This window comes from Seriola dumerili, unplaced genomic scaffold, assembly GCF_002260705.1.
Source record: "Seriola dumerili isolate Sdu_G_001 unplaced genomic scaffold, Sdu_1.0 BDQW01000110.1, whole genome shotgun sequence".
Taxonomy (NCBI): Eukaryota; Metazoa; Chordata; class Actinopteri; order Carangiformes; family Carangidae; genus Seriola; species Seriola dumerili.
The window spans coordinates 1,527,498-1,555,086 of record NW_019174365.1 but is presented as its reverse complement, the minus strand read 5'-3'; the positions used below and the strand labels follow the sequence as shown (position 1 = coordinate 1,555,086).

The window sequence follows — 27,589 nt, the reverse complement described above, 5'->3', positions numbered from 1 at the left end:
CCCACCCCACCCCTCCCCTCCCCTCCCCTCGTTCTTGATGTTGTCCGACTGAGAAGAGTGGTCTCTCTCCTTCCTTCTCTTTCTCTCTTCCTCTCTCCCAGGTGTTGTGAGCTGCTGATGGAGAGACAGGTCTCTAGACATTGGGTCCTTTGATCGTTCCCGCTTCCTGTAGTCTCGGAGAGGTGTATGCTGATGCGGCCAGACACATTGCTGCCTCGCAGAAGCCTGGCAGACCCGGTGCACCGGCCTTACCGGGGCGACCGGCCTCTCCGGCTGATCCCTGAGGTCCTCTCTCTCCGGGCCTGCCATCCCGGGCCACACCATCTACACCAGGAGGACCTGTGGAGGGAGAAAGTTCCACATCAAGAAAGGACTTAAACAGATTTCCAGGGGTTAACATGACTTAATTACATTGATGTTCATCCAAATCTCTTGACACCCCATTTTAGAGTTCAGTTACACATGTGTACTGTATGTGTGCATACATTTAAGGTGTGTGTATGTGTTCACAGGGGAGTGTGAGTGCATTCCCCACAGTTTGAATTAGTGTGTACTTTTGCAATCCTATTACATTCTCATTCAAGAGCATCTGTTAAATGACTGGAGTTAATGATGCTTTTAAAATGCCTTTGAGCAGGCTCTCCTGAGGTAAGCACTATAATGTCAAGTCCTTCAGTTACTTATTGTACCCCTCCTCTTCTTACCCACTGGTCAGAATCGCATATTAAGACTGTTTAATGTTTTCAGTAAGAGCATAGATCTTACAGTGTGTGTGTGGCTCAGGGAGGCTTTAGCTCTTACCTTGTATTCCTGGGGGTCCTGGTGGTCCTGGGTGAGGTTTACCAGGATCTCCTCTATCTCCCTTTGCCCCTCTCTTTCCTTGGGAATGCAAAAGATGTAAAGACATCAGATGTGCCCTTAAAAAGTCTTACTTACAACCGTGTATTCATCATATGCAAAAGTATCAATGCCACACTGTCTATTTTTTTTACCTTTAAGGCCGGTGTTTCCAATCTGTCCTGGTGCTCCAATGATGCCAGGAATGCCACGGGCACCAGGTAAGCCATGAGGCCCCTGGGGGCCAGGTGATCCTGGAGGTCCAGGAGGCCCGGGAGGTCCCATTACACCTGCACCACCGAGCACAGCCCTCTTGGCGCTCACCGCCACTGCTGCTAGCCTCTCTGTAACACAGGAGACAGCATTTTGATTAAATTACCTCTCATGATGGGAAACTGATTGCTCAGGAGATGAAAGCAGTTTTGGTGAATGAGCTAATCCAATCTCCCCTATGGACATCAAAGGTGAATATTCAGGTCTAGACGCTGACCCTGCAACATCTTCAACACCACTTCGATGATATGCTGGTCGGATGCATCACGTCCCTGGAGAGGAGAGGAGACTTAGCATCACAAAGACACAACAAACAACATATATTCCATGAAACATAAATGTTGTGACCAAAAGTGAACTGGACTTACTGATGAACCCTGAATGCCCGGCATGCCGGGTACTCCTCGCTCTCCATTGAGTCCCCTAGGACCAGGCAGCCCTGATGGTCCTTGGTCTCCTGGTTTACCAGGGTCTCCAGTGGGTCCATTGTGTCCAGTGTCACCCCTAATTCCTTGCTGTGAAGAGAGGAGCCATAGAGCAGGATGAATTTATGGAGAGTAAAGAAAGAGGCCAATGAAAATAGATGATGGGCAACGTAAAAAAAGAAAGATCCTATCTAGCATTGTTATAGCACAGCCGTCAGATTCCAAACGGTTCGATCCTCACCTGTCCTTTGGGCCCGGGTTCACCAGACAAACCCTGTCACGGCAAAGAAAGACAGACATTCATCCATCACATCGCTTATCATTTCAGCTTCAGAGACACTCATTGAGCAATAATTCAAGAATGAATATTGTAAATGAATGTCTAAAAATGTGGCTTCAAAGAGCCAACATGCGTCGTTGGCTCACTGTCGTGTAAATAGCTCATTCGCCATCTGGATTATTATGGGGATTTGTATGCAAATTCAAAAGCAGACTTCCTCTTCTTCTTAACTTCTGTATGGTTATAATATTTTCTGCTATATATCACTCTGCTCTGCTGCCTTTAGAACCAGATGTTTAAACCTCCTTATCTAAAGCTGGAGAGTTTAAGTGTTTTGTGCATTCAGAGACTATAGTGGTTCTTTGTAACAAAAAGTTTGAAACAGTTTAGGGTTTGATTTTTACCTTTTCACCTTTCTCGCCAGCCAATCCCTCAACACCAGGGTCACCCTAAAAGTGACAAAGAGAGGAAAAGATGAGAAAGATGAATAGAGAAATATATTTGTCAGCATGGAGCTGGTATATGAGGTTTCACACAATCCAAGTTTAAAAAAAGCAAAATTACTACTCACGACATCTCCCTTTGACCCGACTTTGCCTTGGAAGCCCTGGAAAGAAAGATGGTTCAAGAACATGTAGAAGGGAGGAAATCTCAATTATAAAATCCTAAATGTTGCTTTAAGGCAGTGACACCAGAGATCACAAAGTAAGAAAGATGTTGTCTCGTTTCTAAAACATAGAAGATGAGGATGCTTAGATTATCATTTATATTACTTATTTATTTTACTTGCCTCATTCAGTGATTTACTGTGGATTTATGGGACTTTTATTCATGGGTAAACACTGCCCCCAATGGACAAGTCTGTGTAACTGTATTATTATGAAGTGTGTTTGAATATAGACCCATGATGCATGTCTCACATAGAAAAATATGTATTTGTTCATGCACACAGGCACACACACATACCTTGTCTCCCTTGGTTCCACTAAGGCCCTGGGCACCTGGGATACCAATGGGCCCTCTCTCTCCTTTGCCTCCCTGTTAGGTGATGATAGAAATAGTATTAGAAGTACAGCCTGAAATCATTTTAAATTAATTTGAAAGACATTGTAATATAATGACACAGTGTGACTTACAGGCTTGCCGACTATTCCCTGTGGCCCAACTTCTCCCCGCTGTCCTCTGTCACCCTGCACAGGTCAGGTAAGATGAGTAAATATGGTTTTAAGCAGCTGTTGTTAGTGTTTTACTGTAATAATTTGTGATTTGTACCTTGGGTCCAGGGACTCCTTCCATACCAGCCTCACCAGGAAGACCAGGTTCACCCTAGGAGAATGCAAAAGTACGATTATTCACCCTGCTGCACAATATACAGTAAAAATGCATGAAATGTTGTGTATATGTTTACCAGAGGTCCAGGGGCCCCAGGCATGCCAACGTGACCTCTAGGTCCAGGCTCGCCCTAACATGGAGAAAGATAAGAGAAGATTTACGTTTTAAAAAACATGAAAGTCAGAAAAATGATTTAAAAAACAGTACAGGTCAATATAAAATCATATCATATGAGTTGGTAGAAAAAAGGCTTACCTTAGCCCCAGGTCCACCTTTAGCCCCAGGACTGCCAGGCAATCCCTACAAAGAGAATCAACAAACTAAAATCAGAGAAAATCTAAGTTACATTGGTATCTTGTGTATTGTGGCTGCCTAGAAGTAAAGGTGAAAACCATTTAGTTGCAACATCCATGGTTTGATTCCAGCTGAAGACCATTGCTGCACATTTCTCCACACTATCCGATAAAAGCCACAGAAATCTCTTAAAACTGATTATATCTGTATCTTGTATTCTGACCGTGTGGTGTACAGAGTATTTCATATGTTTGAAATACAGAGAGTGAACTTGAAAATGCTGTTGGGTAATGGATGTGGATATTAGAATGTGGCTGCCGGTAGCAGGTAGTAATAAAGCTGATGCCTTATATAATAATAATGAAAATAGGCTGCGATGCGGTATCGGCCATTGCCATATACCGGCCTGTAGCAGGTTTCCTTACAGTGATTTTGTGTGTGTGTGTGTGTGAGATGGTATATCACAGTGGGGCATAAAGCAGGCTAAGTTATGGTGAGGGAGTTTGCAGCAGTGTTAGTGTCACTGCAATGACCACACAGCAAAGTGTGCATCTCATGCTCCATTACCCCTTAGTCAGAATGACGCGCACACAAAAACACACACATACACACAAGTATACCCACTGGTCTGATTGTGATAAATCACTCGCGGTGGGATAGAGAATGCTATTTCAAGGTGGTTTAAATTCTAAAACAGCATGGGTCACAGGGTCACTGTTAACCTGGATGACTGCCCAGAGAACAAAACATACCAAAATTTACAGGCTGCTTCACGCTGGTTTCCTCTCTCTGTGTTCTGGCTTAGTTGAATTGAGGAGGAGAACAGATTGACCCCCTACGTGGTCTGAGTGACAATAGGCATTTACAGATGGGCTTATTTGCATGTGCCTTTAGTGGCCTTGCAGAAAAACCCTCAGACAATCATACCCCCCAAACATTACACTGAAGGATCACTCACAGCTGTTCCCTGAGGACCAGGGGAACCAGGCATCCCAGCCTGGCCGGGGCTGCCCTGCAGAAAAAGAGAACGGAATAAGAATAAAATGCCATCTTTTACTGAAATTGAAGTTACTCATTATTATCGCAACTAGCAACCCTTACCTTGATTCCAGGAATACCAGGTGTGCCATCTTTTCCATCAATACCCGGCAGACCCTGAAAAAGCAGGCAGATGAGTCAGTGGACTTCATTTGGCACACTCTCTCAAAACGACTCTGTGTAGCACACATGCTAAAGTACAATCACTCACATTTTCTCCCTTTTTGCCAACCGCACCCTGTGGGCCTTGGATACCTCTGCTGCCCTGCAGAAGATGAGCATATCAACATCAGTGTTTTCACAAAGCACATCAGAATCACTGTCCCCATTCCATTTCTGAGAAATGTTTCACTTTTTTTTTGTCTTGCCCCACTGCTTTGGCAGTAAACTTCAAGGGAAAACACTTGGAGAGTCACCTACTTTGTCTCCCTTGTCTCCTGCTTCTCCAGGTGGTCCCTGAGGTCCCTCCTCACCCTGCAAACAACAAAGAGAGACTTTGAGTACCTGAACTGTACTGTAGGAACTTGTTTTTCTATTAATAAAGTCTATATAGTCTAATAAAGTCAAATAAAGTCTGTCTGTGTGTGATGGTGTGTGTGCGTTCTTACGGGAGGCCCAGGAATTCCTACAGGTCCGTTGATGCCCTTGTAACCACTAGGACCCTATGGGAAAACAAAAAAGTGCCATCAATCACTTAAGATCAGGGAGGATGCTAAGTCACGGTAGCCTACTATTCATTGTGATAAAGGGGTAATTAGCACTTAACTCACTTCACTAATAGGAACTACACAGAGAGCCAGCCACTCTTGCTTTGGCACTAAGCCGGGGCGCTAACTTGGCTAACGCGGCTAATGTTAACAGTAAGACGGATGGCTATAGCGGATCATTAACTACAGATGGAGGCACCGTGGACCCAGACAACCCCAACTCATTAGAGGAGGGGAGAGATTTGTGTTAGCATCATTTCCATATGTCCCCATTGCTGGTAATGGATGATGTTTGTATAGTGGGGGCAGGTCTGGCTGTGCCTCCTTGGTGCTCATCTAAGAACGAGAACAGCCTTGTACCCAAAGAGAAAAAGGACAAAAAAGTTATATGTGAATGTGAAAAAAAACAAAAGTGGTACTCACTGCCTCTCCTTTAGGACCCATCATTCCAGGATAACCCCTCAGGCCCATCGGACCCTTACAAGGAAGCAGAGAACAGTGTGGTGAGAAAGAAACTGACCTTTAACCATGGACAAGTCCTAGCACACTAATATTGTTAGAACACTGGGTTCTGTCAATCCAAGATGATACTGTGTGAAACCAATAAAATAGCATACCGGAGGTCCTGGGATGCCCTGTTCCCCAGAGATGCCCACTTCTCCCTTGAGGCCCTGGTGGAGGAGACAAAAAGAAGAGACAGAATTAGTCTGTGCTGGTCTGATGCTACATTCAATACACTTTCACAAGCTTCTTGGAGTTCTTTATTTTTGATCACAAAAATTTTTAGATGGAGAGAAACAGTAAAGGAAAACTGGTTGAATAACCATCATTAAGTGGTTATGGAAGATTATATATAGTAAGGCATAAAATGTCATAATGTAGTAAGGCATAAATATGTAAAAAAAAAACTTGTAAAGTAAGGCATAAAAATGTCATAGTATAGTAAGGCATAAAATGTCATAAAAATGTCACATTATGGTAAGGCATAAATACGTTAAAAAAGTCATAGTATAGTAAGGCATTAAACATAATAGTATATTAAGGCATAAAAACATCATAGTATAGTAAGGCATAAAATGTCAAAAAAAAATGTCATATTATGGAAAGGCATAATATGTCATAAAAATATCATAGTATAGTAAGGCATTAAACATAATAGTATATTAAGGCATAAAAACATCATAGTATAGTAAGGCATAAAATGTCATAATATAGTAAGGCACAAAAACGTCATAATATAATAAGGCATAAAAACGTCAAAAAAGTCATAGTATAGTAAGGCATAATTTGTCATAAAAATGTCATAGTATATTAAGGCATAAAAACGTCATAGTATAGTAAGGCATAAAATGTCATAATATAGTAAGGCACAAAAACGTCATAATATAATAAGGCATAAAAACGTCAAAAAAGTCATAGTATAGTAAGGCATAAAATGTAAAAAAAAAATGTCATATTATGGAAAGGCATAATATGTCATAAAAATATCATAGTATAGTAAGGCATTAAACATAATAGTATAGTAAGGCATAAAATGTCAAAAATTTCATATTATGATAAGCCATAAAATGTCATAAGAAAGTAAGGCATAAAACTGTCATAGTATAGTAAGGCATATAAACATGAAAAAAAATGTCATATTGTGGTGAGGCATAATTTGTCATAAAAACGTCATAGTATAGTAAGGCATAAAATGACATATGACATTTTATGCCTTACTATACTATTATGTTTAATGCCTTACTATACTATGACGTTTTTTTGACATTTTATGCCTTACTATACTATGACTTATTTGACGTTTTTATGCCTTACTATACTATGACATTTTTATGACAAATTATGCCTCACCATAATATGACATTTTTATGACATTTTATGCCTTACCATAATATGACATTTTTATGACAAATTATGCCTCACCATAATATGACATTTTTATGACATTTTATGCCTTACCATAATATGACATTTTTTTTTCATGTTCATATGCCTTACTATACTATGACATTTTTATGACATATTATGCCTTACCATAATATGACTTTTTTTTTTACATTTTATGCCTTACTATACTATGACTTTTTTGACGTTTTTATGCCTTACTATACTATGACATTTTTATGACAAATTATGCCTCACCATAATATGACATTTTTATGACATTTTATGCCTTACCATAATATGACATTTTTATGACAAATTATGCCTCACCATATTATGACATTTTTATGACATTTTATGCCTTACCATAATATGACATTTTTTTTTCATGTTCATATGCCTTACTATACTATGACATTTTTATGACATATTATGCCTTACCATAATATGACTTTTTTTTTTACATTTTATGCCTTACTATACTATGACTTTTTTGACGTTTTTATGCCTTACTATATTATGACGTTTTTGTGCCTTACTATATTATATTTTATGCCTTACTATACTATGACTTTTTTGATGTTTTTATGCCTTACTATATTATGACGTTTTTGTGCCTTACTATATTATGACATTTTATGCCTTACTATACTATGACGTTTTTATGCCTTAATATACTATGACATTTTTATGACAAATTATGCCTCACCATAATATGACATTTTTATGACATTTTATGCCTTACTATACTATGACATTTTTATGACATTTTATGCCTTACATTAATATGTCATTTTTTTTCATGTTTATATGCCTTACTATACTATGACGTTTTTATGACATTTTATGCCTTACTATATATACTATTATGTTTAATGCCTTACTATACTATGACATTTTTATGACATATTATGCCTTTCCATAATATGACATTTTTTTTGACATTTTATGCCTTACTATACTATGACTTTTTTTTTAACGTATTTATGCCTTACTATACTAAGACGTTTTTATGCCTTACCATAATGTGACATTTTTGTGACATTTTATGCCTTACTATACTATGACATTTTTATGCCTTACTTTACGAGTTTTTTTTTTTTACATATTTATGCCTTACTATATTATGACGTTTTTGTGCCTTACTATATTATGACGTTTTTGTGCTTTATTATATTATGACTTTTTTTGCTTTACTATACTATGACGTTTTTATGCCTTACCATAATGTGACATTTTTGTGACATTTTATGCCTTACTATACTGACAGTTTTATGCCTTACTTTACGAGTTTTTTTTTTACATATTTATGCCTTACTATACTGACAGTTTTATGCCTTACTTTACGAGTTTTTTTTTTACATATTTATGCCTTACTATACTGACAGTTTTATGCCTTACTTTACGAGTTTTTTTTTTACATATTTATGCCTTACTATACTGACAGTTTTATGCCTTACTTTACGAGTTTTTTTTTTACATATTTATGCCTTACTATACTGACAGTTTTATGCCTTACTTTACGAGTTTTTTTTTTACATATTTATGCCTTACTATACTGACAGTTTTATGCCTTACTTTACGAGTTTTTTTTTTACATATTTATGCCTTACTATACTGACAGTTTTATGCCTTACTTTACGAGTTTTTTTTTTACATATTTATGCCTTACTATACTGACAGTTTTATGCCTTACTTTACGAGTTTTTTTTTTACATATTTATGCCTTACTATACTGACAGTTTTATGCCTTACTTTACGAGTTTTTTTTTTACATATTTATGCCTTACTATACTGACAGTTTTATGCCTTACTTTACGAGTTTTTTTTTTACATATTTATGCCTTACTATACTGACAGTTTTATGCCTTACTTTACGAGTTTTTTTTTTACATATTTATGCCTTACTATACTGACAGTTTTATGCCTTACTTTACGAGTTTTTTTTTTACATATTTATGCCTTACTATACTGACAGTTTTATGCCTTACTTTACGAGTTTTTTTTTTACATATTTATGCCTTACTATACTGACAGTTTTATGCCTTACTTTACGAGTTTTTTTTTTACATATTTATGCCTTACTATACTGACAGTTTTATGCCTTACTTTACGAGTTTTTTTTTTACATATTTATGCCTTACTATACTGACAGTTTTATGCCTTACTTTACGAGTTTTTTTTTTACATATTTATGCCTTACTATACTGACAGTTTTATGCCTTACTTTACGAGTTTTTTTTTTACATATTTATGCCTTACTATACTGACAGTTTTATGCCTTACTTTACGAGTTTTTTTTTTACATATTTATGCCTTACTATACTGACAGTTTTATGCCTTACTTTACGAGTTTTTTTTTTACATATTTATGCCTTACTATACTGACAGTTTTATGCCTTACTTTACGAGTTTTTTTTTTACATATTTATGCCTTACTATACTGACAGTTTTATGCCTTACTTTACGAGTTTTTTTTTTACATATTTATGCCTTACTATACTGACAGTTTTATGCCTTACTTTACGAGTTTTTTTTTTACATATTTATGCCTTACTATACTGACAGTTTTATGCCTTACTTTATTATGACATTTTATGCCTTACTATAGTAAGGCATAAAATGTCATAATAAAGTAAGGCATAAAACTGTCAGTATAGTAAGGCATAAAAACATGAAAAGAAAGTCATAGTATATTAAGGCATAAAATGTCATAAAAATGTCATAGTATAGTAAGGCATAATATGTCATAAAAATGTCATAGTATATTAAGGCATAAAAACGTCATAGTATAGTAAGGCATAAAATGTCATAAAAATGTCATAGTATAGTAAGGCATAAAATGTCATAAAAATGTCATAGTATATTAAGGCATAAAAACGTCATAGTATAGTAAGGCATAAAAAGGCATAAAAAAGTCATAGTATATTAAGGCATAAAATGTCATAAAAATGTCATAGTATAGTAAGGCATAAAATGTCATAAAAATGTCATAGTATATTAAGGCATAAAAACGTCATAGTATAGTAAGGCATAAAATGTCATAATATAGTAAGGCACAAAACCGTCATAATATAGTAAGGCATAAAAACGTCAAAAAAGTCATAGTATAGTAAGGCATAAAATGTCAAAAAAAAAGTCATATTATGGTAAGGCATAATATGTCATAAAAATGTCATAGTATAGTAAGGCATTAAACATAATAGTATAGAAAGGCATAAAATGTCATAAAAATGTCATAGTATAGTAAGGCATAAAATGTCATAAAAATGTCATTGTATGGTAAGGCATAATTTTTCATAAAAATGTCATAGTGTATTAAGGCATAAAAACGTCATAGTATAGTAAGGCATAAAAACGTCAAAAAAGTCATAGTATAGTAAGGCATAAAATATCATAATATAGTAAGGCACAAAAACGTCATAATATAGTAAGGCATATGAACATGAAAAAAAATGTCATATTATGGTAAGGCATAAAATGTCAAAAAAAAAAGTCATAGTATATTAAGGCATAAAAACGTCAAAAAAGTCATAGTATAGTAAGGCATAAAATGTCAAAAAAACGTCATAGTATAGTAAGGCATAAAATGTCATAAAATAGTAAGGCACAAAAACGTCATAATATAGTAAGGCATAAAAACGTCAAAAAAGTCATAGTATAGTAAGGTATAAAATGTCAAAAAAATGTCATATTATGGTAAGGCATAATATGTCATAAAAATGTCATAGTATAGTAAGGCATTAAACATAATAGTATAGTAAGGCATAAAATGTCATAAAAATTTCATATTATGATAAGCCATAAAATGTCATAATAAAGTAAGGCATAAAACTGTCATAGTATAGTAAGGCATATAAACATGAAAAAAAATGTCATATTATGGTAAGGCATAAAATGTCATAAAAATGTCATATTATGGTGAGGCATAATTTGTCATAAAAATGTCATAGTATATTAAGGCATAAAAACGTCAAAAAAGTCATAGTATAGTAAGGCATAAAATGTCAAAAAAACGTCATAGTATAGTAAGGCATAAAATGTCATAAAAACGTCATAGTATAGTAAGGCATAAAATGTCATAAAAATGTCATTGTATGGTAAGGCATAATTTGTCATAAAAATGTCATAGTATATTAAGGCATAAAAACGTCATAGTATAGTAAGGCATAAAATGTCATAATATAGTAAGGCACAAAAACGTCATAATATAATAAGGCATAATCACGTCAAAAAAGTCATAGTATAGTAAGGCATAATTTGTCATAAAAATGTCATAGTATATTAAGGCATAAAAACGTCATAGTATAGTAAGGCATAAAAACATAATAGAATAGTAAGGCATAAAATGTCATAAAAACGTCATAGTATAGTAAGGCATAAAATGTCATAAAAATGTCATTGTATGGTAAGGCATAATTTGTCATAAAAATGTCATAGTATAGTAAGGCATAAAAATGACATAGTACAGTAAGGCATTAAATGTCAAAAAACGTCATTGTATTGTAAGGCAAAAAATGTCATAATATAGGAAGGCATAAAAATGTAAGAAAACGTCACAGTATAGTGAGGCACAAAAACGTCATAGTATAGTAAGGCCTAAAAACATCAAAAAAGTCATAGTATATTAAGGCATAAAATGTCATAAAAATGTCAAAGTATAGTAAGGCATAAAAACGTCATAGTATAGTAAGGCATGAAAACTTCCAAAAGCGTCATTGCACAGTAAGGCATAAATATGTAAAAAAAAAAGTCATAGTATAGTAAGGCATAAAATGTCATAAAAATGTCATTGTATGGTAAGGCATAATTTGTCATAAAAATGTCATAGTATATTAAGGCATAAAAACGTCATAGTATAGTAAGGCATAAAATGTCATAATATAGTAAGGCACAAAAACGTCATAATATAGTAAGGCATAAAAACGTCAAAAAAGTCATAGTATAGTAAGGTATAAAATGTCAAAAAAATGTCATATTATGGTAAGGCATAATATGTCATAAAAATGTCATAGTATAGTAAGGCATTAAACATAATAGTATAGTAAGGCATAAAATGTCATAAAAATGTCATATTATGATAAGCCATAAAATGTCATAATAAAGTAAGGCATAAAACTGTCATAGTATAGTAAGGCATATAAACATGAAAAAAAATGTCATATTATGGTAAGGCATAAAATGTCATAAAAATGTCATATTATGGTGAGGCATAATTTGTCATAAAAATGTCATAGTATATTAAGGCATAAAAACGTCAAAAAAGTCATAGTATAGTAAGGCATAAAATGTCAAAAAAACGTCATAGTATAGTAAGGCATAAAATGTCATAAAAATGTCATTGTATGGTAAGGCATAATTTGTCATAAAAATGTCATAGTATATTAAGGCATAAAAACGTCATAGTATAGTAAGGCATAAAATGTCATAATATAGTAAGGCACAAAAACGTCATAATATAGTAAGGCATAAAAACGTCAAAAAAGTCATAGTATAGTAAGGCATAAAATGTCAAAAAAATGTCATATTATGGTAAGGCATAATATGTCATAAAAATGTCATAGTATAGTAAGGCATTAAACATAATAGTATAGTAAGGCATAAAATGTCATAAAAATTTCATATTATGATAAGCCATAAAATGTCATAATAAAGTAAGGCATAAAACTGTCATAGTATAGTAAGGCATATAAACATGAAAAAAAATGTCATATTATGGTAAGGCATAAAATGTCATAAAAATGTCAAAGTATAGTAAGGCATAAAAACGTCATAGTATAGTAAGGCATGAAAACTTCCAAAAGCGTCATTGCACAGTAAGGCATAAATATGTAAAAAAAAAAGTCATAGTATAGTAAGGCATAAAATGTCATATTATAGTAAGGCATAAAAAAGTTAAAAAAAAAAAAAGTCATCGTATAGTAAGGCATAAATATGCCAAAAAAGTCATAGTATATTAAGGCACAAAATGTCATAGTATAGTAAGGCATAAAAACATCCAAACATGTCATTGTATAGTAAGGCATAAAAAAGTCCAAAAAAGTCTTAGTGTAGTAAGGCCTGAAAATTATATAGTACAGTAAGGAATAAAAAGGTCCAAAAGCATCATAGTATAGTAAGGTATAAAATGTCATAGTATAGTAAGGCATTAAACATAATAGTATAGTAAGGCATAAAATGTCAAAAAAACGTCATAGTATAGTAAGGCATAAAATGTCAAAAAAACGTCATAGTATAGTAAGGCATAAAATGTCAAAAAAACGTCATAGTATAGTAAGGCATAAAATGTCAAAAAAACGTCATAGTATAGTAAGGCATAAAATGTCAAAAAAACGTCATAGTATAGTAAGGCATAAAATGTCAAAAAAACGTCATAGTATAGTAAGGCATAAAATGTCAAAAAAACGTCATAGTATAGTAAGGCATAAAATGTCAAAAAAACGTCATAGTATAGTAAGGCATAAAATGTCAAAAAAACGTCATAGTATAGTAAGGCATAAAATGTCAAAAAAACGTCATAGTATAGTAAGGCATAAAATGTCAAAAAAACGTCATAGTATAGTAAGGCATAAAATGTCAAAAAAACGTCATAGTATAGTAAGGCATAAAATGTCAAAAAAACGTCATAGTATAGTAAGGCATAAAATGTCAAAAAAACGTCATAGTATAGTAAGGCATAAAATGTCAAAAAAACGTCATAGTATAGTAAGGCATAAAATGTCAAAAAAACGTCATAGTATAGTAAGGCATAAAATGTCAAAAAAACGTCATAGTATAGTAAGGCATAAAATGTCAAAAAAACGTCATAGTATAGTAAGGCATAAAATGTCAAAAAAACGTCATAGTATAGTAAGGCATAAAATGTCAAAAAAACGTCATAGTATAGTAAGGCATAAAATGTCAAAAAAACGTCATAGTATAGTAAGGCATAAAATGTCAAAAAAACGTCATAGTATAGTAAGGCATAAAATGTCAAAAAAACGTCATAGTATAGTAAGGCATAAAATGTCAAAAAAACGTCATAGTATAGTAAGGCATAAAATGTCAAAAAAACGTCATAGTATAGTAAGGCATAAAATGTCAAAAAAACGTCATAGTATAGTAAGGCATAAAATGTCAAAAAAACGTCATAGTATAGTAAGGCATAAAATGTCAAAAAAACGTCATAGTATAGTAAGGCATAAAATGTCAAAAAAACGTCATAGTATAGTAAGGCATAAAATGTCAAAAAAACGTCATAGTATAGTAAGGCATAAAATGTCAAAAAAACGTCATAGTATAGTAAGGCATAAAATGTCAAAAAAACGTCATAGTATAGTAAGGCATAAAATGTCAAAAAAACGTCATAGTATAGTAAGGCATAAAATGTCAAAAAAACGTCATAGTATAGTAAGGCATAAAATGTCAAAAAAACGTCATAGTATAGTAAGGCATAAAATGTCAAAAAAACGTCATAGTATAGTAAGGCATAAAATGTCAAAAAAACGTCATAGTATAGTAAGGCATAAAATGTCAAAAAAACGTCATAGTATAGTAAGGCATAAAATGTCAAAAAAACGTCATAGTATAGTAAGGCATAAAATGTCATAATATAGTAAGGCACAAAAACGTCATAATATAGTAAGGCATAAAAACGTCAAAAAAGTCATAGTATAGTAAGACATAAAATGTCAAAAAAAAAGTCATATTATGGAAAGGCATAATATGTCATAAAAATGTCATAGTATAGTAAGGCATTAAACATAATAGTATAGTAAGGCATAAAATGTCATAAAAACGTCATAGTATAGTAAGGCATAAAAACATCATAGTATAGTAAGGCATAAAATTTCAGAAATAGTTACTGTATAGTAAAGCATNATAGTATATTAAGGCATAAAAACGTCATAGTATAGTAAGGCATAAAATGTCATAATATAGTAAGGCACAAAAACGTCATAATATAGTAAGGCATAAAAACGTCAAAAAAGTCATAGTATAGTAAGACATAAAATGTCAAAAAAAAAGTCATATTATGGAAAGGCATAATATGTCATAAAAATGTCATAGTATAGTAAGGCATTAAACATAATAGTATAGTAAGGCATAAAATGTCATAAAAACGTCATAGTATAGTAAGGCATAAAAACATCATAGTATAGTAAGGCATAAAATTTCAGAAATAGTTACTGTATAGTAAAGCATAAAATGTCATAAAAATGTGATGGTATAGTAAGGCATAAAAACGTCACCGTATAGTAAAGCATAAAATGTCATAAAAATGTCACATTATGGTAAGGCATAAAAACATCATAATATAGTCAGGCATAAAAACGTCAAAAAAAGTCATAGTATAGTAAGGCATAAATATGTCAAAAAAAGACATAGTATAGTAAGGCATAAATATGTCAAAAAAAGACATAGTATAGTAAGGCATAAATATGTCAAAAAAAGTCATAGTATAGTAACGCATAAAAACGTCAAAAAAGTCATAGTATCGTAAGGCATAAAAACGTCACAGTATAGTAAGGCATGAAAATGACATAGTAAAGTAAGGCATAAATATGTCAGAAAAAGTCACAGTATAGTAAGGCAAAAAAACGTCAGAAAACATCATTGGATAGTAAGGCATAAAATGTCATAGTATAGTAACGCATAAAAACGTCAAAAAAGTCATAGTATCGTAAGGCATAAAAACGTCACAGTATAGTAAGGCATGAAAATGACGTAAGGCATAAAAACTTCCAAAAACGTCATTGCATAGTAAGGCATAAATATCTCAAAAAAAGTCATAGTATAGCAAGGCATAAAATGTCATAGCATAGTAAGGCATAAAAACATCCAAACACGTCATAGTATAGTAAGGCATGAAAATGACATAGTACAGTAAGGCATATAATGTCATAAAAATGTCACATTATGGTAAGGCATAAAATGTCATAATATAATAAGGGATAAAAACATCCAAAAACGTCACTGTATATAGTAAGGCATTAATACGTCAAAAAAAACTCATATTATGTAAGGCATAAAATGTCAGAAAATGTCATTGTCTATAGTAAGGCTAAAAATGTCATAAAAATGTCATGGTATAGTAAGGCATAAAAACATCACAGTATAGTAAGGCATAAAATGTCATAAAAATGTCACATTATAGTAAGGCATAAAAATGTCAAAAAAGTCATAGTATAGTAAGGCATAAAAAAGTTAAAAAACATCATAGTATGGAAAGGTATAAAAACATCAAAAACTGTAACAGCATAGTAAGGCATAAAATGTCACAAATGTCATAATATGGTAAGGCATAAAAACATCAAAAAACGTCATAGAAAGGCATACAATGTCATAAAAACGTCTTAGTATAGTAAGGTATAAAAACATCAAAGAACGTCATATTATTGTAAGGCAAAAAAACGTCATACTATAGTAAGGCATAAAATGTCCTAAAAATGTCATATCATGGTAAGGCAGAAAAACCTAAAAAAAGTCATGGTAAATTAGGCATAAAAAAGTCAAAAAAAGTCATAGTACAGTAAGGCATAAAATGTCATAAAAACATCATTGTATAGTAAGGCATAAAAACATCAAAAACCGTAACAGCATAGTACAGCTGAAAATGTAAAAAATTTCATAGTATGGAAAGGCATAAAAATTTGTCAAAAACCATCATTGTAAGGCATAAAATGTCATAAAAAAAACGTAATAGTATAGCAAGGCATAGAAAAGTCAAAAAAAGTCATAGTATAGTAAGGCATAAAAACATCAAACAACGTCATTTTATGGCAAGGTATAAAAACGTCATATTCTAGTAAGGCATAGAAATGTCATAGTATATTAAGGCATAAGATGTCATAAAATCGTCATAGTATAGTAAGGCATAAAAACATCAAAGAACGTATTAGTAGAGTAAGACATAAAAACATCAAAAATGTTATAATATAGTAAAGAAAAAGGGAAAGCTGCACCACAAAGCAACCTTGAGTCAGTGCAGGTCTTCTAAAATACTGGCTTGCATGAGAGAAGTGGTAAGTTGGTGCATTGAATGTTTTGCGCATCTAACCGCTGCCAGAATACTGCTTGTGTGGGAAGATCAGAGGCTAATTCCTGGGGCTTGGCTAGCCGCTCCCTTGGAGCCCACTGTGTGCTCATTAGCTCTGCTTAATACAGTGAGGTGAGAGGGCTGCTCGAACCCTGACTCTCTCATCCTCCCCTTTATGTACCTGGCTCTTCACCACCCCTTTCATCTGGCTCACTGCATGCTGACTGCAGGGCCAGGGCCAGGCCTGACTAATCGCAGCCAGATTAGTGCCAGTCATGTGCCTCGGGGGGCTTCATTAGAGCTAATCCTTGCCTCTGCTGGTCCTGAATGGTGGGTGAGTGTGCAAGATTGTACAACATGTACAAGTATGGGTGTTTGAGTGCATTTGTGTATCCTCCCCAGCAGTGATTGTGCAGCTCACCAGTTTTCCTATGCTGCCAGGCTCTCCGAGAACACCAGCACGTCCTTTGTGTCCCTAGAGGGCAACAATAAATCAGTATTGTGTCACAACAATTTTGTAATGTAACAGATATTGATACTGAAAAAGGTTTTCCTTCAGAGCAACTTGAGGCAAACACACACAGACTGCTCACCTTGACTCCCTGCAGTCCCTGTGGGCCTTTTGGTCCTGCTGGACAGTTAAGAGGACACTGTTGTTGAGAGAGGGAAATATACGGATTATGAAAAGTGTGTCAAAACAGATTTGCAAGAAAGCAGATGTCATTAGATCTTACCTGGAAGTCTGCACTGCCCTCTTCCCCACCAATGAATTTCCCTGGAGGACCCTAGGCAGATGTATAGATAGATAGATAGATGGGTGAAGAAAAAAGTCACCTGGTCACAGATGGCAGACAGTTTCCTTGTATGTCCTGCGCTGAGCCAGCACTCTCTCGTTCTCTCTCTCTCTATCTATTGCTCCCTCCATCTTTTCTTCTCTCCGTTTATAGATTGAGTTAGAAAGTAAAGTATCTCTACAGGGGCTGATGTATTCCTGCTACAGTCAGATGAGACAGCTCCACTGATCTAATGGGGGTTTATTTACCCTAGGACGGCACTAGAGCTAAACAAATACACTCCCCTGGGCTGGGAACATCACTCTCAATGAAGACACCCTCCTCCCCCTCTTGGAACCACACAGGAGAGTACATACACCATTGGAAAATAGACTTGAAAGTGTACCACTCAAAACTGTTTGTGATATCTCACCACTTAGTCTCTACTGGGACCTGGACAGGCAGCAGTGAGCTCTGGCTGTGCTAGGTATTTTGTTATCATACAGCAGATTTTAAAAAAACAAGAAAAATTGCTGAGGGTTCTGCAGAAAAGATCAAACTTCAACATAGCATTAGCAGTTGTGATGTTGAGTTTGTCTTTGCTTTACTTTTACACTGTGACCCCATTCTATTATATAAGTTAACTGCAATTAGACTGGTGTAACTATATGCTTGATTAAGCCCAATGAGCTGCTGGTAGCTCATTTATCTCTCACTCTTTTTACAGCTGATCTCACCAGTCTCAATGAAAAGACTGTCGTCAGTCACAGATATGAAATGATTTACTGCGACAGCTTTTCGATGGATGAGGTTTGAGTTTATCCAAGCGGCACTGTTTTATTCACCATGTTTCCATTGTTGCTATTAGAGCTAGACTGGTACATTTGCTGGGCTGATGTATCAGCTGATATTAGTGTAGCTGTAAAATGTCTAACTCAGTTTATATCTTGGTCACAATTCCTAAAAACAAAACAAAAAGAACATTATGGGATACTTTTCAAAAATGTTTGTTTATGAATGTTCCTGTTGTTTTTTCCATCCCCACTACAACAACTTGATACTCAGTAGCAGCCCAACAAGAGAAAGATGACAGGTAAATAAGATGCTTCCTAGACAACCTGTCCTGGTCGGACACTTACTGGCTTGCCAGGAGGTCCAGGAAGTCCTGGAGGTCCAGATGGTCCAATGATGCCCTAGTCATAGCAGAGGAAAGAAATATGTAAATATGGCACTGGCAAGGTAAGGTAATTCTACCAATGTCACATGTTTATAAGATGTCCGTAAGTCATGAAGTTAGTACAATAAACTGAAGCAGTTGTCCTACCTTTGGTCCAGTTGGTCCAATTTCACCTGGAAGACCGATTGGCCCTGGAGCACCCTAGACAGAGAGACACACAGACCAAGAATGTACAGTGTGTACATGTCCAAAAGGCCACAAAATGATTTCCACACCTCAAACCAAATTGATAAAGGTGTAATCGTATTATACCATACAAGCTACTTACAGCCAGTCCTTGAAGGCCGGATCCCTGTGTGGACAGAAGGGACAAGGGGTTAAATTACTGTATAACAAGTGGGACCAATCACTCAAAGTATCAGTTAAGGTTTGTGTAAGCCAATTAATAATGGCAACAGTAATTTAGAAACACATGTGTACAGTGTCAGAGTGCAGGGTAAACAGTGCTCAAGAACAACATAGACACAGAATGCAATCAGTTTATGTTTGCTGAGTCTTTTGCTTGGAATTAATTATATAAAAAAAAGTAATTAAGTAAGTAAGCCTTCTTGGAGGAAGACAACCCACAGGGCAGGATCTCCTGTCTGTGCAGCGTGAGGCAGCTGGGTCTACAAGCACAGCCCCCAGACAGCACGCCTGTTAATGCTAAACAAAGGATTTAACTAATAGTGTTGCATTCATGCATGACATTGGGTGACTCTGGACTTTGTGTTTGAATATACTAGATGATGTGTGATAGGTGGATACAGAGCACCACCTAGTGGGGTCTGACTGTGTTACAGCACATTTTGCACCGTTGAACTGACTGGCCTTGTGCATTAAGTCAGTGTGGCAGCACTTGATGATAATATGAGCTTAACATGCGGATCATTGATAGCACTTCTATTCTTTATTGAGGATTGTGGATAGAAATAAGGCTCATGTCAGCTGTAGAAAGCATATGCCACATCTGGGTAGACTGAACGCAAAAGGGGGCACAGCTGGTCAGGCATTCAGGCATGAAGAAAAAGGGACTCGGGAGGTTGCCTTATGAGACCAGCTGGGTTACAATATGTTGGGAATTTGTTCGGAAACTGACTAGGCTTCCAACAATGCCTAATTCTGCCAGTCAATAGTCAATTCACAGGTATCACGCCAGCCTTATGAGATAATGTATAATCTACTTTGTCATACCAAATATGAATATATACTAAAGTAGAAAAAATGTGTTAAATAATGAATCATTTACTTACAGGAGGGCCGGGCTCGCCACTTGGTCCAGGTTGTCCCTACAGACGACAGAAAACAGCAATATAACGATAGTAGTAACATGTCAGATGATGACAATATCCTGAGGGCATAAACTGTTGTACTGAAGGTGAAACAATATCTTATCACATATGACAGAAAATCTTCAGAGACAAAGTAATTATTATACTTCAGCGTCAGCGTCATGTCCTCAGTAGGACAAGATAAAGGCAATATGATTCTGAGACTCTTTTATTATAAAACTGACCCTTGTGAAAAATGAAAGCTTTATTCCACCCATTGTTTGAGTTGCTGGTTTGCCACAGAAAAGCAGTATAACAATGTGTTCTGATAATCTTTCGAGATGGGGGTTTAAACACTTGCCTTAGGGCCAGGGCTCCCAAAAGGACCTCGGTCACCCTTTGCTCCAATCAAACCCTGGAGACATGAAGGGAGAAAAGAAGTCAGGCAGATAAACTAGACATGTATACAGAGGTTAAAAAAAAAAAAAGCAAAGGGAAAACATTGAGGAGGTTAGAAAGGAAATCATCAGTTACCACTGTGCTTTCCTCAGGCTACATGTGACTTGAATTCACCTTGCAACAGGGCTAATCACACATTTGATCGAAGCTGACACTGTTCTTGTAAGTCATTAGGAAACAAGCCCGAGATTGAGATTCCAGGGCGGATTACTGGCTAAATCTCTTAGGAATGCATGTGTGTGTGTGTGTGTGTGTGTGTGTGTGTGTGTGTGTGTGTGTGTGTGTGTGTGTGTGTGTGTGTGTGCTTGTTTTAGCATGTGACCATTAGGCATTGACACTCAATTCCCCTTCCCTCACAGTCACTGCCTTCAGGAAAGCTGCATCACAACTATCATTAGCATTATTATATAGGACTGAAAATCATTTTAAACTCATCTACTTGTGTTTATCTCCATCTCCTCGCTACCTGTGATTACTAGAGGTTTAATAAGTGTAATCAGTGAGGGAAAATGGATTGAACATAAAAGTATATTCACCTTATCATTTAGTTTCAAAAAGAGGACATTTTCCAAATTATTTCTTCAAACATCCATTCAAAACACATTTCCATGACTGAAAACATGAAATACTGAAATACATGAAATTACTAAATCACTGTAATCACAAGAAACAAATATTCAAGGGTAAGTGATGCAGTACCATGACAATATTCATTCAATTAAACACTTAAGGACAGAGGGGAAACTCTAAGCACCTTGATATGAAAACAGCTCAATGCACAGAAGCTTGAAGTGGCCTCATGACCTGTTCTTGAATTGTAAAATAAGAGCTGTGACACTTTATGACAGTGAGAATAAGCAAAATGGGAAGCATTACAAAATGCTTTAAATATTACATTAAAACAAAAACAAAAGCTGAACATTAGCTCAATAATATATATTTTCATGACATTTTAAAAGAAGTCATTTTCATGCCCATCCTGCTGACTATGTAATGACTTAAAGGTAACATGTGGAGTTTTGTTTACACGCAACATTTCTCATCGAAAATTCAGATCCTTGAGGTGTAACAAGCATTTATGAAAACATAACAGCTCTGTGATATGGTTGGAAAAATCTAGTAAGTGGACCTTTAGTTGGAATTGCTTTGATCAAAGTGGTATTTCCAAGTTCAAGAAAGAACTTTGATGCTTTCAAAAGACAATAGACAAAATCATATTCCATTTTCATGATACCTGGGCAAACACGGGTTCTGATGAGGACCTTGTGACACTGTTGAAAGCTCAGGAAAAAAAATAGTAATATAAGTGAACCTTGAGTTGGGATTGTTCTATCAAATTTGTATTTTTTTAGAATTATTATCTAAACCTTCTTTCCCAGTCAGTGCAAATGTCTATCGCTCCACAGTTTAGGCATGTATGTATGTCTTTGAGCATGTGGTTGTACAAACAAAACAGGGACCTGCTCATCCATACATTGATCTACAGAACCACTAGTGGGCAAAAGCCCTACAGGGTACCTTTAAAATTTTGATCTCAAGATCTTTTGGCTTTATAATACATTTTTTTTAATATTTTACACATTTCTGTCATATTCCACCTTCACTATAGTGATGACTTATGGTTCCCAGAGTCTCAGGAAAATGTTATTCATTAACTCAAGAAAAGTTTTTGTGTATGGTTGTGTACTTTTATTGGTTTCAAAAACTGTACACGTATTTGGCTGTTTTTCCCCCAGCGTGTATTCTTTCAAACTCACTTTCTTTTACACAATGGCTAAGTCCCATCATACCCTTCCTGTGGGAATATACGAGAAGAATAAAGGCAAGAATAAAGAGTAAAAGTTTCCTCAGTGTTTTTCCCTCTCTCTCTCTGTCTTCATTACGCTGTTTTTTAGAGTGTCTCTTTTTGGAAACATTTTTGTTTTTGATCATGTCATATATATTTTCATATCCATCTCGCTTCTCTTCTCTCTCACTCATCAGTCTATTTACTTACATCAATGCCGTTCTCTCCTGGCACACCATCGGGGCCTGGTTCTCCTGGCTCTCCCTTAAGTCCCTACATTAAAACAAACACACTACTGTCATTTACAAAACCAAGGCCAGAGAAATCAAACATGAAAGTTTTTGCCATATAACATCAAATAAGCAGCACAGTACAAACTTACTGGTGGACCAGGGGGCCCGGGAGGTCCTTTCTCTCCCTGCAGAGAGATGGAGTAGAGGGTTAAAATCATTTATCTGGGATTTGTTAATTTGGCAGAGGAGGGAATGGTACATGTGGTGGTACATGTGGTAGGCGCTCATAACACACAAACAAATGATGCAGTTTTAACTATATTTCAATGTTTGTTTTGTTTTGTCATATACAGAAATTATAGGGTCTGTTTGTTTTGACTAATTAGGGTACATCACACAAACACTCATTATGCGACAAGGCAACAACTTGTTAATATCATATTCTTCAGGCACAAGTTCAAAGATTCGGCCAGTGATTATGGCGTAAACAATATTTAGATCAAGTTTTTTCTTTCTGGCCTGATTCAGGTCTTTTCATGTTGACATGTATCTGCCCCTGTGTGGCAGAGACCCAAATAGGAAAAGCTACAATTTAGAAATAAGAGGGCAAACTACAACTTCCAGTTTGGACTAAGCACATTGGTCTTTTTTTTTTTTTTTTTTTTTTTTTTTTTTTTTAAATGGGAGGTGTTAACACGCCAATTTTTCCCAGCTACATTCTGGTGGCAACCTGATGCTGAGCATATCTGTGGGAGATGGATGAGAATGAACGAGGGTGGTGCAATAAAGTTTAATATCATAGACCATTGTTTATGGCTCAAATGTATAAGATGATCCAAACGACCAAATGTTTCATTACATCTGATTTTGGATCATAAAACAGAAACCAAAAATCCCCTGCAGCTTGCAGTTTCTTGCTCCACTGGTCCAGCAGCCTTCATTTCCTACATATTTGCACAACCTGTATGTGGTTAACCCTGAGAATATCTCAAATGTATCACATTACTGTGACACAAACTCAGGATTGAGCTAAGGGTCCCTTCTCAAAGACCCCTCTCTCTGCGAGGAACAGAGATCTTTTGTACCAGTGTGTTTTCATTTGCAGTGCCCTCTGCTGGTAAGACTCCAGTCTTTCAGAGAAGCACAGGGTTTGGTATTTCTCCAGCACAATGATGGTCTTTGTGACCAATCTGTTGGGCAAACTTGTGTGGATACTCACATCAATGCCGTCCGATCCAGGAGTGCCAGAAGGGCCTGGTAGGCCGGGCTGGCCCTGAGGTCCAGGTGGACCCCTCTGAAACACAGACAGAAAGAAAAATTTAGACCTCCATGCGATTCTTTTATAGTAATGAACAAATATCAAAACATATTTTGAACTGGAATATCATGTAGCAATGTGAATTTTATTGTGATACTGTAGCCAATGATGCAAAAAAGTATATATATTCTTTCACTTTATAGTAATATAATCATGAAATTTAGAGTTAATTAGATCTATTAATTTGGTGTTACACAAACAGTTAATGTTGTCAAAGCATTCAAACAGTATTAGCTAGACTGGATGTGCTGTACAGATTACTGGATACCTATCACTTTGGCAACAACAAGTAATGCAGCGATAGTAAATAATGGATAAATATATAGTGAAACAATCATTTTTCATATGATGCAGAGTAGACCTACATCATATCAGTCCATTCTAGGCAGGTGACTGCAATGTGTTCGTTAACTTCGACAAAAAAATAAAAGAAACCACATAACCATATAAAAAATAAGGAAATTTGGGATAGTATTGAATAAAACTGAGGGGATAAAAACAAAAGACTGAGGAGGAATGTGGGAGGAGGGGTCATGAGACTGGCACTGTTTACCACCAACCACCACCCCCCACCACCTCATGCCCTTCTCTCTGTCTCACTGTCTCCTCAGCCTGTACTGCATATCATCTCAGTGGATGAGCCAGTCCATCAGATGATAATCCAACTTTGAATTCTTCAAGCATTCAAGAAAAATGTACAAAATTTAAAAAAGTAAAAATAATCCTTGAGAGTGAAAAAAGGAGTCCAATAGATAGCACGTAGGTGTGTGTTTGAATAGGGGGTTTCACACCCAGTGGACAAAGTGTGTGTGTATGTGTGAATGCTCAGTACTTTCCATCTCTGTCATGGCTGCTTAGTTTGCCCATGAAAAACTGAAAACTCTTTCACGTTTTCCTCCATTTTTCCATGAATAAAAGTCTTCTTGAAAAAAATAAGCATTAAAAGAAGTACCCCAGGTAAAGACAAATCCTCGCCTTCAATAGGAGCTCCTCAGTTAAGAAGAGATAAGACTCCATACACGATAAGGATGATAATCCACAGAAGATAGTCCAGTTTCATTTTGTCTTCACAGCAGCAAACACATTTCAAGCTCATCTTTTTGTTTTCTTTTACATGCATAATATAAAGCCAGCATTTTCATCACCTTAACCAGCACCAAGACAGCGCACAACCCAAAACATCACCTCAAGACATCCAGAGCCTGCTGGCCCCTTCCAGGGGCCCTTGTCCTCACCGAACCCCAGAATAAAGAAGCAAAGCCTTTAGCAGACCCGGTCTCAATTTCCCCTGTCCACTCACCACTTGGGCCAGAGCCAGGCACAAGGTCTGCAGTATAACCCAGGTCTTCAGCAAGGCAGAGAGAGCAGCCATGGTCCCTCTCCCCTGTCTGTCTCTCCTCGGTTCACCAAATCCTCTCTTCTTGCTCCTCTTTCCGCTCCCTTACTCCTCTCCAGGCCGGCACAGTGCGGAACTGGTGGAGCAAAGCTGGACGAGAGGAAAGAGGGGGGGAGGGAAGGAAGAGGTGGTGGGGCTATGTGCACAGCCCTGAAAAATCCACGCAGGAGAAAGGAGAGAGCTGAGAGTGGAGAGGGATTGATGGAGCGATGGGGAGGGTGAGTGGTAGAGGTGGGGAGGGAGTAGGGAGGAGAAAAAGAGGTGTAATCCTGTCCCACTGGAAGCAGAAGAAAAATTCTCTATGAACCCATCAACAAGTGTGGAAAACACACACACACACACACACACACACACACACACACACACACACACACAAAAATACCCACACACCTATATATAGACACACACACACACACACCTTAGATCTGAGGCAGGAGCAGACTTTTTGAATATGCAAGTAAAGGGGCTGTTTCTGGCTCTGTGATTGGATGCTTTAGGGATAATTAACATATTTTAAACAAGGTTCAGGAGCCAATCAGAGGAGAGCAGCAATCAAGCTCCTCCCAAAGCTGTGGGAGTGGACCAATGAATGAAACCTGAGAGTTTAAGCCAACTGTGTAGATCACCTGTCTTTGAACATCTTTCTGTCTCTTCTTCTGTCTTCGCTTTTCAAACGTCTCTCAGTGTTGTTGGGTTTTCTTCCTACCCTGAGGCCATCATTTGCATGGAGGTGTAAACATCTCTAAACATATTTTCAGGTGAGTGTTCTTCTGCATTGATGAGAGAACTGGAGACATCCTCAGCAGATAAAAGGTAAATTAAATAGATTCAATCAGGGAGGAGGAGGAGGAGAAGGAGGAGGAGGAGAGACAGTATTCACTTTGTCAACAAAATCTGTTTACAGCATCTCCTATGATAACTGAGAGATAGCCAATAATGCACCTGATCACCACTCCCACTATTCATGCTTCAAAGGCCCATGCAAACTGAGCCACTTACTGACATCTAGTGGTCATTTTACACAACGCAGGTTAGTTCCCACAGTAATAAAAAAAGTGTCATGTTGAGGCTGAATAAACAAAACTCATGCAAATGTGAAAAATGACCTTATACTGACCCCTATTGCACACAACCTGTATTACACCGAATAAAGCAATTACATTCGTCCACTAGATGGCAGCAAATACACATTATCAGATGCCCCTCTGCAGAGGTGGGTGGTTGCTATGGAGGCCTCTGCTGCAACAAATGGGGGATTTCACATTTGCTCTCCTCAGGGATGATAAAGACAGTACTGAGGATGCTGAGAGGAGATGCATTTATTTGTAAATTGAGATTTATTGCACACAACAGGGAAGTGCAGACCCCTATAAACAACAAATTAGGAAACCAGCTCAGTGGTGGCTTCAGTACTGTATTTGTTCTGCACATTTTCACTTACAGCATTTATCACACTCCAAAACTATTATTGCCTTTTTCATACTTTAGCCAAAGGGATTAAATATTAACTACTGCCTGGTATTAATCATATTTTACAAAAAAGATTGGTAATAGTCAATAGCTCTGAATTATAATCTGCTGTGTTTCTGTAATTTTGTCCACTTGTATGTTTTCTACTCAACACCAAAGCAATCAGATTATCATAGTGATATAAATATAGTGAGAGCAGTGCTGTGGGTAGTAGTACTCAAACAGAGTGCACTAAATCTGCATTTTGCAGGGACCACGGACGGGCATTGTTAATGGTCTTCTAATTCATTATGCTCTAGTGAACTGTGAAGTGTTTGCCTCAGTGCCACTTCCAACAAGTACGTTTCAAAAGTGACAATGTCAGCAAAGTTCTGCAAATCCAAATGACAAAATAGTAGTTTCTTGTAATCCTTATGAGTCACTTCCCTTAAGCAGTTGAAAATTGCAACATCAAGGAAGAGCTTAGATTGTATTAACCCTTTGATGCAGCGTGTACTTGATCAAAGAAATGTACACAGTGATTAAAAAAGAGCTGACACATGGATTTTAAGGCTTTACGTTGTCAAACATGTAAGTTGT

General features: G+C 36.1%; 1 protein-coding gene across 1 annotated transcript; it reads right to left on the bottom strand.

The window, feature by feature from the left end:
* Window positions 1-28: 28 nt before the first annotated feature.
* Window positions 29-25,593, bottom strand: col9a2 (collagen type IX alpha 2 chain). The gene is made up of 32 exons (XM_022746955.1): window positions 25,445-25,593; window positions 24,046-24,120; window positions 22,976-23,011; window positions 22,804-22,866; window positions 20,710-20,763; window positions 20,331-20,366; window positions 19,367-19,390; window positions 19,186-19,239; window positions 19,001-19,054; window positions 17,823-17,873; window positions 17,682-17,738; window positions 17,510-17,563; window positions 5,804-5,857; window positions 5,610-5,663; window positions 5,088-5,141; window positions 4,900-4,953; window positions 4,691-4,744; window positions 4,543-4,596; window positions 4,400-4,453; window positions 3,403-3,447; window positions 3,224-3,277; window positions 3,088-3,141; window positions 2,952-3,005; window positions 2,782-2,853; window positions 2,387-2,422; window positions 2,220-2,264; window positions 1,777-1,809; window positions 1,479-1,625; window positions 1,328-1,382; window positions 993-1,181; window positions 802-879; window positions 29-339 (listed from the first exon to the last, which is right to left on the bottom strand). The coding sequence occupies exons 1-32, from the start codon at window positions 25,514-25,516 to the stop codon at window positions 134-136; spliced, it is 2,076 nt and encodes a 691-aa protein (XP_022602676.1). The 5' UTR covers window positions 25,517-25,593; the 3' UTR covers window positions 29-133.
* Window positions 25,594-27,589: the final 1,996 nt, after the last annotated feature.

Bases quoted from the DNA above. Each gene is read 5' to 3' on its own strand.
- col9a2 (XM_022746955.1), bottom strand. From the start codon at position 25,516: ATGGCTGCTCTCTCTGCCTTGCTGAAGACCTGGGTTATACTGCAGACC. The intron at 19,055-19,185 runs GTAGGACAACTG...TGCTATGACTAG, and splicing joins TTGGACCAACTGGACCAAAG to GGCATCATTGGACCATCTGG. The intron at 5,142-5,609 runs GTGAGTACCACT...GTTTTCCCATAG, and splicing joins TGGGTCCTAAAGGAGAGGCA to GGTCCTAGTGGTTACAAGGG.